Source organism: Anguilla rostrata, chromosome 3, assembly GCF_018555375.3.
Source record: "Anguilla rostrata isolate EN2019 chromosome 3, ASM1855537v3, whole genome shotgun sequence".
Classification (NCBI taxonomy): Eukaryota; Metazoa; Chordata; class Actinopteri; order Anguilliformes; family Anguillidae; genus Anguilla; species Anguilla rostrata.
In genome coordinates this window covers 40,165,991-40,181,460 of record NC_057935.1, presented here as the reverse complement: position 1 = coordinate 40,181,460, position 15,470 = coordinate 40,165,991, and the positions used below count along the sequence as shown (strand labels likewise).

General features: G+C 40.9%; 1 protein-coding gene across 1 annotated transcript in view; it reads left to right on the top strand.

The window, feature by feature from the left end:
* The window catches only part of LOC135251934 (thrombospondin type-1 domain-containing protein 7B-like), a 174,436-nt gene extending 159,671 nt beyond the window's left edge, over positions 1–14,765 (top strand). Inside the window, exons 22-28 of the mRNA XM_064329817.1 lie at positions 3,014–3,185; positions 3,486–3,659; positions 4,176–4,271; positions 4,909–4,991; positions 7,213–7,405; positions 10,984–11,071; positions 11,984–14,765. Of these exons, the coding sequence (XP_064185887.1) occupies positions 3,014–3,185; positions 3,486–3,659; positions 4,176–4,271; positions 4,909–4,991; positions 7,213–7,405; positions 10,984–11,071; positions 11,984–12,065 (888 nt within the window). The 3' untranslated portion in view covers positions 12,066–14,765. The remainder of the gene's footprint in view (positions 1–3,013; positions 3,186–3,485; positions 3,660–4,175; positions 4,272–4,908; positions 4,992–7,212; positions 7,406–10,983; positions 11,072–11,983) is intronic.
* The last annotated feature ends 705 nt before the right edge of the window (positions 14,766–15,470 follow it).

The window sequence follows — 15,470 nt, the reverse complement described above, 5'->3', positions numbered from 1 at the left end:
GAGAACACTTAATGTGCAGCTTGTGCAGTCAGACTGTGGGGCCCCTATTGACAGAAGTCACTCTTGCGCAATGAGACTGAAATCTCTGGCTACCTCCACAATGCTACAGCCAATTAGTGTTTTAATGTCCGTGAGCTGCCCAGCCGTCCTTTTACACTCATTTTTGTGCTTCCCTGACAAGGTCAATTAAAATGGTGTTCGGTGGAAGGTGTTTAAAGTTCAGTCTGTCTTATTATTCTGCCCTTTGACCCAAAAACGGGTTTCTGGTGCCAAGTTCTGATAATTCCACCTGACTTTTGTATGAAACTCGTTCTCCTTACTGTTAAACAGAATTATATTGACCCTTAAGTTAAAGGCAAACATGAATGTCTTATAAATGTCTTATTACTTGTGCATTTAACATATCTCAGCATGTCCTTCATGCATTCCAGTAACCTGTATACACAAAACATGACCATCATCCCAATGCAGCAAATCATAGATTCCGTTCTTATAAAATCCCATTTTTCTATATTATGTTCATCAGATAGATTTGCAATATTTCTGGTTTATTTTATTTAGCTACTTTTCTTACAATTGTGTAGTGAGGTTTTGTCAAGTTTATTCAGAACAACTGAGTTCAACAACCAATCAGAATTCTGTCTGTAGAGCCCAACTTACTGAAATAGCACAGACATGATAATGGTTTAGAAATAAAGGATATTTATTGGCTATGATAATGAATGAGTAGTCTCATTGAAAACTGTTTTGCATAATATAAGGAATAATATTATATGATTCTAATCAGAGGAAATGATCATTCTGACTGAACACACAGGTTAACAGTACTACCATTTTAGGTTAATTCCTGTTATGGATTGGAGACACGCTACTCTATATTGTGTGGTTAGTTCATTTAATCAGTCTCATAAAATGAAGTTTCAACAACAAAAAACCACAAGGTCAGGAAATTTGCTATTCCAGACAAACACAGCCATAGCAAAACAAACACAACAAAGAGCAGTAAAATGACCTAATTAGGTATTACAAGTTTAACACTATCCCATGGTTCGATTTCAGAGTCAAATAAAATGCGTTTCAATACTTATAATGGGATCAGTCCTTAATTAATGGCCTTAATTCCGCTTAATGGCCAGTCCTTAATTCCGTTAGATAATGCGTCAGCTTGTCAGCTGGTCCAAGGCCACTGCAGGTCTGTGCTCCTGGGAGACTTCTTCTGTGAAGTCGGGGCCCGATGGGTTCCAGTCAAGGCGACTTCAGATGTGTACAGATCTCCCACTTGGGTCTGGCTGCAAGAGATATATGGAGGAAAAGTCTGTGGTTACTTGTTCCTCAGAACAGTTGCTGGAGGGAAATAAACCACCTTGGGTGAGGATGGCAGGCTAACTCAGGCAGGTCTCGGGGATCAAGCGAGGTGAGAGATGGGACTCGTAGCGAAGTCTGTCAACGTCTTTAAGGAGTGCGTCGGCTCGGGTAGGCATCTGTCTTTCCCCACAGAGCAGAGTTTTTGGTGAGGTTTTATGCTCACAAAGCCACTGGCACGACAGAACCCCATGTGTATTCCCTGGAACCTGGTTGACGGATTAGTTTGGAAGCACAAACATTTGATTTTCTCATGGTATTGGAGCTGTTTAATCAAACACTGATAGATAAACCATTGCTTACTGCTTTAATGTTAAAGCATGTTAAATCAGGCTCCCCATTTCCTCCTAAAAGGGTATCTCCTGCCTCAAACTGGTGCCTAACTGATCAAGCTGTAAGTTTATTGTAGGGTCACAAGAGGACGGGGACAGGCACTTAATTATGCCTTGGTTAACCGGAAAAGGTTAATGTGAACGTGGCTTGGCGGAGGGTCAGTCCTGTGGTCAGGCAGCCAGAGGCCACAAATGTTCTTGTGTACAGTTACATCCTTACAAATGCGTATTTATTCAGCATTTGCCTAGATACCTGTATTAAGGACTGCATCTTTTCAAGTATTTCCTGTTTGGTGGCACTTTCTAATATCTCTTTTATAATTGCAGTGGAATCCACAAAGCATATCGGATGACAGAATAAGTTGGATGTAGTGATAAAAATACCATGAGGCAGAATCTTTCCTTTTCAAAGACTTCATTTGGAATTTGTTTATCCTCTCACATAGTCTACCCTATAACTCGCAGCCTCACATAAGACCTTTAAGTAAACAAGATCATCTATATCAGCTATAAGAAAGAGTCTTTCTGTCAACAAAAAACTTTTCCTGCTTATGTGACCAGCAAAGATGCTGAGCTTTTACAGTAGTCTACACTCTAAACATTACTCAAAGACAGGGACTAAGTGATGCAAAATGAGGGAGGATGACCAACTGGAAATTGGAAAGACTCGAGCTTGTAAAAAATAAGAAGGAAATCTTATTAACACTACACAGCCAAATTTGGCAACGGCGTGTTTTTGGTCACGCATTTAAGATGTTACCAAAATTTGATGGTAATAAAATTGCGTTGCGCAAAGAAACAAACAAAGATTTGTTGACTGACACTGTATCATGCTAATAAGGCATGCCTCTATAAATAAAATTTATTTTCACAAGTTAGTTTATTCAATATGCACCCCACTTATGTGAATATAACGCGGAAAAAAAAAATTCTGTGATGGATGGTATTCTTTCAAGCGAGCTGTACTGCAGAAAAGTGTGAAGTATCTAATTTTATATTTTCAAGAACAGCTTTGTGACCAAAGGGAAATAAATTTAGCACAAATGTAAAATATTTGAAGGCCATTTATTAGCGAATTATTGTCATGCAGATTGACATATTTTTTGTATCACAGCCTCTCAGTATGTGAATCGCCTCCATATGTGAATGTGGTGTTGATGTGCGGCGTGTGTCAGGACACCACCCACCAATGTAACCTCATGCCTCCGGCCCTAACCGCACATTTTCCCAGCGACTCGGCTGTAGGGGCTGCCAGCAGCCCCTCTAACTCCAGAGAGGAGGGCGTGTCACTGAGTGTGTGCGCTCTGCAATGTGTCCAGGGAGCGGAATGTGGGGAAGGGGTGCGGGAGAGGAACCTGACCTGCGTGGTGGACTGGGGCAGCCCGTCGGAGAGCCAGTCCCCCAAAGCCGTGGAGGAGGACAAGTGCAGGGACGAGCTGAGGAAAGCGAGCGCGCACGAGCTGCTTCTGCCGTGCTCCGTGCCCTGTCCAGGTACGGTGACAGGTAGCGCTGTCCCGGGCTCTCCCGGGTTGTACTGGGATTTGGTGTCTTTTTTTTTTTTTTTTTTGCAAGCCAATAGCTGCATTTAAGTGTCACTTAACTTAATGTCCGTCAGCTAGCCAGCTAAACCTCTTTTCATGGACATGAACAGTCATGACAGCTTTTCTTCAAAGCTGTTATACATTGTAATCTCATAGGCTGGCAATTTATTATGAAGCCTGACCCTCATTGAAGATCACTGCTGCTGTTCTGCTCCTACAAAACATGGCACTGTTTCTATTCTCACTGAAGGAGACTGCCACTTGACGGAGTGGTCGCCATGGAGCTCATGTCAGCTGACCTGCCTAGATGGGAGGAGCTTTGAAACAACAGGGCGGCAGGCACGTTCCAGGGCGGTGGTCGTTCAAGTCCAGGAGAACCAGGACAGCTGCCCGCACCAAATCTTCCAGACACGGGCCTGTAAAGGTCGGCTGAAGTATCTGTGCCTTTTATCGTCTCCTTTTTCATTTTATAGCAATTTATATCCCTGAATTCTTTTTTCTTTTCCTGCAATATGCAGTTACCTAAACATCTGTAAGCCTGTCTCATTCAATTTGAAGCATACTTGGGAAGCTGTTCCTTGATAAAAGCAACTGAAGTTGGCCCTTGTGACCTGTGAAAGCCTGATACATCTGATACATCAGCCCAAGCACTTTTCCCTGATCTTTTGTAGAACTCTGCGTGTAGCTCCTTTTGACAAAACTCTTCCGCATAATGTTCTCCACAGCTACTGTAAAATGAAAGATTTCTCTCTTCCCCGTGACACCCCCGGCACCCTTAGAATACGTATGTTTTTTTGGAGGCTATTCCTGGTTCGCACGCTTGCAGCGGGGTGTTGAAAGGCAGTGAGCTGACAGCGGGTCTTCTTGTTCGGGCCCGCGGTGGGGTCACACCCGGGTGGGTAATGCAGTCCTAACGAGCACTCCTTGCACTCCACTGCAGGGGGAAAGTGCCACACTTACGAGTGGAGGACCAGCGGGTGGAGAGACAATGAGCGCTCGGTGTGGTGCCAGCGTTCAGACGGGGTGAACGTCACAGGTACGTCTCCTTGCCTCTGCGGGAAAAAACCCTCAGTTCGGCCGTCCTTTTTTTTTTACCGTTACGGCACCGGTTTTTACTGTTTTTAACGGTAAAGGTATGACCTCACAGTCTCGTCTGTTTCTTTTAATCAATGGCATAGTTATTTAGTATTACAAATTCAGATGAATCCAGCGTGTTGATTGATCAGTACCTCTCCTCCACCTCAGCCAGAAGTGGAATATGCCAATATTCAGGAGGCATAAAATCCATATGAATGTAATAAACTGCTTTTTATTAGAAAGAAATAGGACAGGCTCGGGGCAGATTCACAAATGAACTGCCACTGAAGGCGTATGGGCTCTGGGAAGCCAGTTACTCTGTAAATAACAGGTAAAGTGATCTTATCTCTGTAAGGAATTGTCTCCAGCAAATATAAGCAGTGACACTAGAATCTCTTATTGCGAGGAAAGGCTTGGGCCCGAGGCTTTATTCGGGGATGTTTTGACATGTAATTTTCCATTTGGAAATTACAATGTTCTCAGATTGATCAGAGCCCCCGATGGGCTCCCTAGCCCATTAATCAAGAGTGACACCACATTAATTTGGTTATCGGTGGGGAAACGGCGGTAATAAGTTGTCGGCTCCCCCGCTGCAGGAGGCTGCTTTCTGCAGAGCCGCCCCACGACCGTCAGGCACTGCTATCCCCCCTGCACCAAGCCCTTCTCCTACTGCACCCAGGTAAGGGACTCCTGCCAAGGGACTCAACTGCAGCGCGTATCCGACAGTGATTTCTCTCAGGCGTGTCGTGGTCCTGCACTGGCCTGCTTATTGGCAGGACTGTATTTACTGCAGCATGTGAGTTCCAGTAGGAATACGGTTTATTATTGGCATACACACTCTTCAATACGGGTTTGTATCTTGAAGTGAATATCTTTCAACATATTGATATGGAACATGTTGGAAATTTTACTTTAAATCACAGACGAGAGATTAACTACAGTTGGTCCTATCAGAGCATATGATACCATCGGGTGTGCGGTCATAGGCCCCAGGGGGTGCCATTGCACCCCTACAAATCATCACCCTATTTTGTGTGGGAACTTAAAGTCTACATAGTTAACCAGCCTATAGGCTACTTAACACACAAACAAAGGTGGAACAGCTGAAAACCTAACCTAAACCTAAATTTTGTGGACTGTCTCTGTGAAATGATGTGTTCATAACATAATGCTTAGAGCCTATTGTTAATCTTGTGGCTTACTTTTTCGTTTGGACAGAGCATAAAAGGCACCAGCACAGGCTTTTGTAGAGAGTAGATGGGGGTTTGAGCCTCCAAGTTTGTTCAGGCATAATTTTTTTCACTTCATCCAATGTCCTCCTCACCTAGATTTCTAGACAGCTGTTCTGGTGAATTCAGTTCTTGTTTCCCCTGCCTAAAATTAAAGGTAGGGTAGGCCTATCTGCTGAGAAATAATAGTATCAATAGATCAATAGCAACAATACTTAACAAATTGTTTTTATTGATAGTCCCCATCTGTAGCATCATTATTCACCAATTTACCACCAATTTACATTTGCTACTGTACCATGTCTGTTTAAACATTTTTTTAGAAATACCTTTTCATCTTAAAAACACAAGACCTTGAAAATCAGCGAGACATTGCAAACATTTGTTTGAAATCAGTAGCCTACATGTGGAGTACCAGGGGAATACACAGGGGAAACAGACACTGAATTCAGCAGCACACCAGGACCTGGAGATGTAAAAAATCTTTTTTTTATTACTACGTGCAATCATAAATATTCCCCTCCCCCTCCGACGGCATTCTCTGATCTCTTTTGCACCCCTATGACAGGCAGATTTTTTAATCCTGCACATGCCCCTGGATACCATCCAAAACAAAACTTTGTAAAAGTATATTTTTAGCTGTTTCACTTTTTTTTTTTTTTTTGTATATATTTGGGGTAGAAGCACTGCACGTTCTCTATTATAGCATTATCATCTATATCATTATCTCTATCTCAAGAACCAACTTACCCACTTACCTTATAAGACAGTTCATAATGTTATAGCAGTGGATGAAATCACATTTTTAAAACATTATAAAAATGAATGTGTAGAATTGACTAAAACTTACTGGTACAGATGTTCCCCTACCATACTGAAACCTCTGGTTACTTGGTTAAGCTTGATTTTAAAGATTGATTTGTATAATATGTTTTACCGCTTTTAAATTATTATTCTGAGTAGCATTGCTAGTATTGTTACTGTTATTATTATTGTGCTATTTGTGAAACTGTTTCCTGGCAAGAAAAGTAGAATGAGCATGTTAAAAAAAAATGAACATTGGTGACTGAACAATTGCTGCCACTTAGGGCTTGTTCAGTGCTACTGCAAGTCAAAAGGACACATGTTGTTCCCTTGTTTCAGTACTTCATTTGAAGAATTATGTTCTTTTTATTGGGAAATTAACTCAGCATCTGTCAGGTCATGTCCTTTTGACTCCACTTGACACTTCACATGTAAACGTTTTTTGAGTTTTGAAATCACTTGTTCGATAAAAGGTTTGAATCAGCACAAAACTGTAACTAGCTGTTGCTGTGCCTTTGGAGTGCATCCAGTTTTAGCTTTGCATATTCATTTACATATTGGAGCTTGGAAGAATAATCTCTGAAACAAGTAATTATATACTGTATTAGAAAATTAAAACCCATAAAAAGTGTTTAGTTATGCAGTGATGCCGTGATGCTGAGTCAGAGTTATTAATGCTTTGTGGATCACGCCAAACACATTCTCTGAGTTCCTAAGAAGCCTTCCTGGTGCCCCAAAAATGAACTATTTCAATAAAAAATTCAACTATGTATAACTGAATAATGCATCTGATAGCATGAGGGGCATGGCAGCTGGCAAGGAGAGGCAGTATTACTAATAAATGGCCTTTACTGATGTTTCTGTTAGAGTGGAGTGTGTGGTTGCGAGCGGGGTTACATAGAGGTGATGACCACACACGGGTTCTTGGATTACTGCACCAAGACCCCTGGCTCTGACAACAAGAAGGCCGACGTCAAAACCAGCTCGGGAAGACTGAAGCCCGGGAACACCCAGATCCAGGACTTCTTCAGCGAGTGGGCCCTCCGCCCTGTCGGACCAGGTATTCAAATAACCCTAACCTGTCACCTGTGTTATTTTCAACATTTGTGCTATTTTCAGCACGTAGGCTGGTGTTGAGGAGCATGCGTCTCTCAAAGGAGGTAATGGGGTGGAGTGAATAATGCTCAATAGAGAAGTGTTGTGGTTCCTCTAACTTGGGTTATGAAATAGCACATAGCGTGGCTGAGAGTGTTTCGAGAGTGCTTGGGTAAAGATTCTCTATTGCTCCAGAACAGTTTCATTTACCCCATGTAATGAAAAAGACTCGGTAATCACAATTTTTTTTTCCCCAACCCCATAATTACTAAGACAGCAGTCAGTGTCTACTTCCTCTGCTGGTCAAGGACACCAGCACCCTCATGTTATTAACTGACAGAAGCTTTGCTAAAGCGTCACCCGGGTAACAGGGAATCGTAGAAGAGGGCATAAATCAATCCATTAGCCAGGGAAGCCCGGGGATAGACCACGCTTGTGGTGTAAATCTTCAGCCGCATTACGGTATTGATGACATGAGTCAGGCCTGCTCCTATTTCAACGACTTCCCTATATTCATCTCTCTCAAAGAAGACAGGCCAAAATCGACCCTATTACAGCTCCTGTTACACACTGTGCAAGGCTGTGTTCTTGTCCACAATTGACTCTAATGTAGTTGCACTTATTAATAATATTAATAACAATACTAATAAATTATATCTTCATAATTATTTTTTGATAGATGTATTTACACAGGTCCATATAGCACAGTTAATAGCTATGTTTTCATTACAATTTTGAGGCGAATTTGAAATGTTAGGTTGAGATGCTCGACTTCACCACCATGTCTTCCCCCAAATGACCTCTCTCAACCTGGGCAGCACCACTCTCTCATATTTTTAAAGCCCCAAGAAGTGGTTACCAACATAGCAAACATTGTGACAGTAAGCCAACAGTAAGATTCTTCCTCTACATCAGGAGAAGCTGCCCGTTCCTCATCACCTACCCAGTTTCTGGTCCAGGCTCTAGCCCTCTGGCTGCTGCAGCTCATCCAGAACACTGCTGCCTGCATGATCTGCAGCCTCCCAAAACATTCCCATGTCACTCCCGGTCGTGTCTGTTATCAGTTCTGGTCCCTCAGTGGTGGAATGAACCTCTTAGTACAAGCAGAGACATTTGAAATCTTCCAACACAGACTGAAGAGCTTCTTAAGAAATTCCTTGACTTTGCCTCAGCGCCACCACCATACACTTTGCTAATACTGCTACTACTAGCCCTGACTGCTCATTTAGTGTGACTTATTTTTATCCTTCATAGCCTGTAGTTCCTTGCTGTTGTCAATTTAATGTAGTTTAATGCTTATTTGGGTAGTTTTGTTCTTGTTCGCATAACTAAGTTTAATATTCAACAGGTTAGCTGACAAGTTATCACTCGAGTCTACACTTTGTGTATTTTCTTTCTCTCTTGGGAATTGCTGTAGTTCAATCCCTGATCTTTGCACTTTGTGTTTATATTGTAAATAGCTCTGGATAAAAGCATCCGTTAAATTCCAGTAAGGTAATGACTTACCTCAGTGCACCTACAGGGCAGATGTTTACATATTGCTTTTGTCTGTAAATGCTTTGTATGAATCTCAAGTCTTTCCATTAGCCTTCACACTGTAAGGTCAGATATACACTATATGACCAGAAGTATCTGGACACTCCTTGGTCTGGGGCTGTTTTTCATGGTTTGGGCTAGGCCCCTTAGAAAGCAAATCTTACTGCAGTGACATTATAAACGATTCTGTGCCTCCAACTTTGTGGCAACAGTTTGGGGAAGGCCCTTTCCTGTTTCAGCATGACAATGCCTCCGGGCACACAGCAAGGTCCATATAGAAATGGTTTTGTCGAGATCGGTGTGGAAGAGCTTGACTGGCCTGCACAGAGCCCTGACCTCAAACCCAATCCAACATCTTTGGAATTGATTGGAACGCCAACTGCAAGCAAGGCCTAATCACCCAATCAGTGCCCGACCTCACTAATGCTCTTCTGACTGAACGGAAGAAAATCCAGACATCTAGTATAAACACTAGAGGTTGTTATAGCAGCAAAACATGGACCAACTACACATTATTTCCCATAAATTTGGATGACAGGTGTTCACAGTTTTGGCCATGTAGTGTATCAGCTTCTACCAGACTATAAACTTAGGAAAATGTCAAATCTAGTAATTTTTTTACATTGCATCCCTGACATTTGGCAGATACTCTTATCCTGTGACTTGTGATGGTCAGGAATAAAAGTGCAGTAATGCCCAAGTGGGGGAAGTATAATCCTATGAGAGACTGTAATGTGCAATAATAGCACAGCTATCAACTTGCCAACCAGCCTGGCAAGCAGGATAACAAAATTATACAGACCAACAGCAAGTACTAGAGGCTCAGCAACATCAATAGAATATAAAGGAGTGCTACGAGTTAGGGATAAGTAAACTGTTGAAGTGGGCCTGTGGGGCCAATGTGCAGACTGTATGGGTCTTCAGCTTGCATCAGACAGTGGCAAGCTTATCTGCCATTTTGAATGCCATGGGAAGCACTTGACATCATGGGAGAGCCAGATCAGACAGAAGGGAAAGTGTACACGGGGGTGGAGCCAAGCATCCTGAGGTGTGAAGTGTTTGATGATATTTTGAAGGGAGGAAATGACAGTCCCCTTCGAAGCTTAATTTGAGCACAACCTGTAACAGGTAGCTAGAAAGTGGGAGTGAAAGTTGTGGGGGGAGTGTGTGGGGGGCAAGGTGCAGCTAGCTTTTATCCATCTGCTTAGGCTGGGCACACATTGCCATGAGCACTACACACCAAGCAGGTTACCAGCTATGGTCCAGAAGACTAGGATTGGTGGTGACAGGCTCTCCTGTCATATCTGTTGTGGAAAGCAGTTACTGACTTGTGATGACACATCTGCAGTGTAAAACCTTTTTAAAATGTGTTTTGTTTGTCCTGGGAAAAAGGCCCCATTGACATATTTTCCAAGGGGGACTTGGCCAAGAGAGAGCATACATGTACTGTACTGTGGCAAGTCAAATCAAATCAAATAAACCTCAGGCTGTCATGCATGAATACAGCAAAAAACCACAGTTACTGCTTTGTGAATTATGCCTTTGAAAAAGCAAAAGATATTTGAAAGCCCAACTAATTTACAAGTGTAGAATTTGCAGTTTTCTCAAGTCCAGAATACTTTAAGATTGCTTCAAAGTGCTTCATATTTTTAACATTCTACTTGAAAAAACATGTAATGCAACATGACACAGTAGACTTTATACTATAGGCCTGCAGTTAGTCTGAGCAAGCACATGGTAGCATTCTACCTTCAACTGGCCTTTTTTCTTCCACCAAGAACGCACAGTGTACTTACAATTTTAGCTTCCTAGTATTTTAATGAATGGTAATGACTTCTCTTCGGCTGTTGGAATAAAAGAACAATAATGAATGTTATGCAATGGTATGTAAGAACTGGACATGCTCCCATGTGTTGAGAGAAATTATGTTGGTGTTGTGCATTAAAGAGTCCTGGGAGTGAGAGCAAAGTCAGTGCATTGTGTAATCCCCACTCTCTGGCTCCACAGATGGCAGAATTAAGCTGTGGGTCTATGGGGTGACTGCAGGCGGATTCCTCCTCATTGGGTTCATTATCGCTCTGTTGTTTATGTTGTGGTATGTATTTTAGCCCTTCTTAACGCTTCTCTTGACCTCATGGCAAATGCTAAGCCCTAAATAACTGGATTTTCATTCCTGCTACCTTTGTGTAAAAACAAAAATCCATTGTTAAAACAACCTGTATATACCAGAGATGCAAATCCTTTGGAGATGGGAGATGTTTGTAGCTCTGAACATTTTTATTTTTTTTGTTAATTAATTAAAAAACTTGAATTCAAATATATACCAGTTTTAATTTGAATAATTTATGGCATACAATCACTCTACTCTAGGCTCTTGTTTTCTTGTTTAAATCATTTTATAGATTAAACACCAGTAATCAAACCAAAGTAAGCAGGGATCTTGTAGATGTGGCGTACTAAGATGCAGTTGGACAGCATAATGCAATGGGTAGGGAACTGGGCTTGTAAGCAAAATGTTGCAGTTCTATTCTCAGGTAGCACACTGCCTTTGTACCCTTGAGCAAGGTACTTATCTTAAATGCCTCAAGCATATATCCAGCTGTATAAATGCACACTACAGTCTGACCCATAAGTATTTGGACAGTGACACAATTTTTGTTGTTTTGGCTTGTACTCCAACACATTGGATCAGACATGAAACCACACTTTTTGTTAGCTTTCTTGTGCGTGATGCAAGAACACTAAGTTGGCCAAGAAACAACTGAGCAGCCAATTGCCCAGAGAAAAAAGAGAAAAAAATGCGGCATAGTCCAAGTACATTTTTCAAAATATATTTATGCATGGGGACATCACTCAGCAGTTTAATTCTATAGTCTCCTACTATGTCAGTACAAAGGGAAATAGCTGCAGATGATTACCTCTAGACCTTCGTACTTGTTTCTATTGATGTTAAAACATTTCATAAAATACATTTTTTAAATGTAACAAATTGTATTTATTTTTACAGCCGAAAACAGAAACAAAGTAAGGGCTCCCCTCCTACACAGAAACCTCTGACGCTGGCCTACGATGGTGATGCGGACATGTAAGGAGAGCGTGGAACTGAGTCACCTCCGAGCACACGGAAAAATTACAAAATGTCCACCGAAATGTATGCAACTTATTTTTTTAAGAAACCATCAGGCATTCTAAGGAAGACTAGTAAATGCTCACACGTGAAAGGCATCTTCAGATTTGGACTATATTCCACTATGTGGCACACAAAAGGCTGCCCTTTGAACCTCACATGAACTGTACATGGAGAATATTTTTGGTCAGAAATCACAGACTCTCAAAGGAAGAGGATGGAGCTTGGAAAGTAGTATCCCGTGTAGGATGGGTAGCATTTACATTTGCCTTAGGTGACTTTTTAAAATGAAACCTTTTCGGCGTCCAGGTTTGTTGGCGGCTGCGTGCTGGCTGTTAACCTGTGATGTGTCAATGGGAAAATGACACAAGTGACTTTTTGAGTAATGATGGAAAAGCAAACATGCCATTATGCACTATATTAGTGCTGTTTGTTTTTTTGTTTTGTTTTTTGTTATTTTCTTTAAGATCAAGTTTTTCTAGTGTTTACATGGTAATGCAAGACTATTTTGCTGTGAACTTGTGTTTTCAATGATAATGTTCTAGGATGTGTCTGTATTATGGTCCTCTGGATAAACCAAAACCAGATTTAGCGGTGTTGTGTTAGAGCTTGTTAGCGGTGTGCCACTAGTTTTGCGGACAGGATCATTAACATGTTTAAACCCTATACACACTGGATGCACTAGCGGTTCTGTAGACTTCATTTATTGGATGCTAAGATCCTTTCATTAAATGTCTCCATAGCTTGTTGCCATGGAGATACTGTCCATTAAGGTATAGATACAGTTCTTATGCTAATCATCTGTAAAAAAAAATAATAATAATAATAATTTTTAAACCCAGAGTGAAGATGTAACAAAAACCCACCTGTGTAACATTCTGAACTGCTAGTGCATATTGTAGAATTACAATACCAAAGGTTATTGAGTTTAAATTATTTACCGTAAAAAGCTTAAGCGTTCAGGCCATGATGTCACCCTTCAAGAGAATGGACAGGATTTATACATGGATGGATAAAAATGCTGCCATTTGCATCTGATACTCAGTAGTCACCTGTGATAGAGGAGCTTTTCATGGTCTTTTTTCTCTGTGGACAAATAAGTGATTGCAGGTATATTTTTAGGTGGCCATAAGGTAAAAGATTGATGACATTAACATTAAAAACTCCTTCACAGAAGTGCCCTGTGGTTCCTCCTGTGCTTGATCTGTATAACACCCCATGTGTCCTGTGTACAGCCTGAATACAGTGGACTGTACAGTGGGTATGAATATATACAGTGGATACGGTGGATATGGATCTGGATCTGGATTTGGATATATTAATCTACTCAGTAGATTAATCTACTATGAGTACCTAGTATTTTAGTTTTTCTTTCATGATCCAAACTGATCCAAACTATCAGTGGTAAACAGTGGTGTTGCCGATCGACAATCCAAGTCCACACTGGTGTTTCTGATTGTATAGTCCACATTGGTGTTGCAGATGATACACTGCATGTTAACAAATTCATAGTTATATGAGGCGTGTTTTACCAACGATTCCAAACATGATTCTCATTCTGAAGTTAAAATATTTTTGCTGATAGGATACCAGAATTGTGTTAATTTCAGTTTTGCAGAAGCCTATCTGGGGTTTTTCACAAATGCACTATAGTGCTTTCAGACACCAACAAAGAGGTTCCATACAAACAAGTTTGAAAACCACAAAATGTGGGTAGGTTGCAATGCCACAACACAGAATGCTGATCCCGGAACTCGACTTTTGGACCTGTTTTCTACAAATGTTCGTTTACGACTTAATTTGATTGGCAACACCACCACCGTTTGATACATGGGTAGTTCACAACACTCTTCTATATGAACAAACTGTCTCAGTCAGCACCAGCAAGCTTACAGAAGATGGGGAGGTGAGCTGGGAGTCAGGTTCCTTCAGGTTTTTGTGTCATTACTGTATATAAGGAGTCCACTCAAGCTGAAACCGTGCTGAATGTGGCACGTGGAGCCTGCACGGTGGTGATCAATGCAAACCAATCAGCTATTGTGGTGTATCTGATGCTACTGGCCACATGGGCATTGTGGATGACGTAGTCCGGCTATCAGAGTTTGGATTATGCTGGGCTGACCTAGAAGGCACAAACACAGTGGGTTTGTTTTACAAGGCTACTCAAAATGTAGGGATGTCACTGTGCTGAGATTTTGCACATCAAAGTCCGAAGACGTCCTTGGGCCTGAGCCCCAAAAATCTAAATACTGAAAAAAAAAAATGTAAAAATGTTTTAATGATTTGTTCGTTTGATTGTATTTATTTGATTGGTTTACTGATATTGAATTGAAGTTAATGACCTGTGATGAATTGGCACATCCTAATCTGAGGACTATGAAAAAAAGTAGAAATATTGTGAGGAAAAAAAAAGTTAATACACTAAATCATTGCTCTGGGTGCGTAGTGGAGGCTGTTTTATGGCACACATTTGTGGATCAATCCAGTCACTTTGAATGTATTTTTTATTATGTGCAACATTATGATTTCCTGGTAAAACATAACAGTATTTAATGAATACTGGATTGTATGTATGTATGTATTGTATGCATGCAACATTGGTTTTACTGCAGTTGACCTTTCTCCAAATGTGGCCTTGCTGATTAAAATCATTTTATTTCCACTGCTTGCATTTTAAGTGTGTTCCTGTGATGGTGTCATGACCTCATTACTTCCCCTCATAATTGATCATTTGCATTGGTTCCGCAAAACAGGCCAAAACACTCAGTGCTCTTCTAACACCACACAGTAACCTGAAATCATTGATGGGTCTGTTCATTCCTGTACCATTTATGTTACAATCGTGTATTTGAATGGATTACAAAAAAGCAAATAAATTGTGATACTCTGTGATCTAACACCGGTGGATACCATATTTACTTAGTACATCACAACTTGAACCTCAGTTAGCAGGGCTAGTATTTTGTACATTGTACAGTCAGAATCTCTCAAAGTGTGAGTAAACACACTTTTACTGAAAGTGTTAGATTTATCAATATAATGCTAACACTATTACTGGGGACTTACACATGTTTTCTAACCATTTCTTCTTTAAATGTGAAGCCAATTTCAGGTTCTATTTCACACCTTCTCTTTCTAAGCTGAAAGGAGTAAGTTACACAAGTCAGTTTGTGAAGCTACTTCATTCATGTCATGTGCTTTCCACGTTGGGACAGTTTATTGTCATTTTTATTGCATTTTCTATTGCATCCAATTAAAATATTGCCAAAGCTGTAAATATATAATAATCATGGTTTCATATGACCTAAACCATAGCAGCATTGCAGAGCCAACATTTTGAATTGATAGATTATTTACTGTTTCTCTC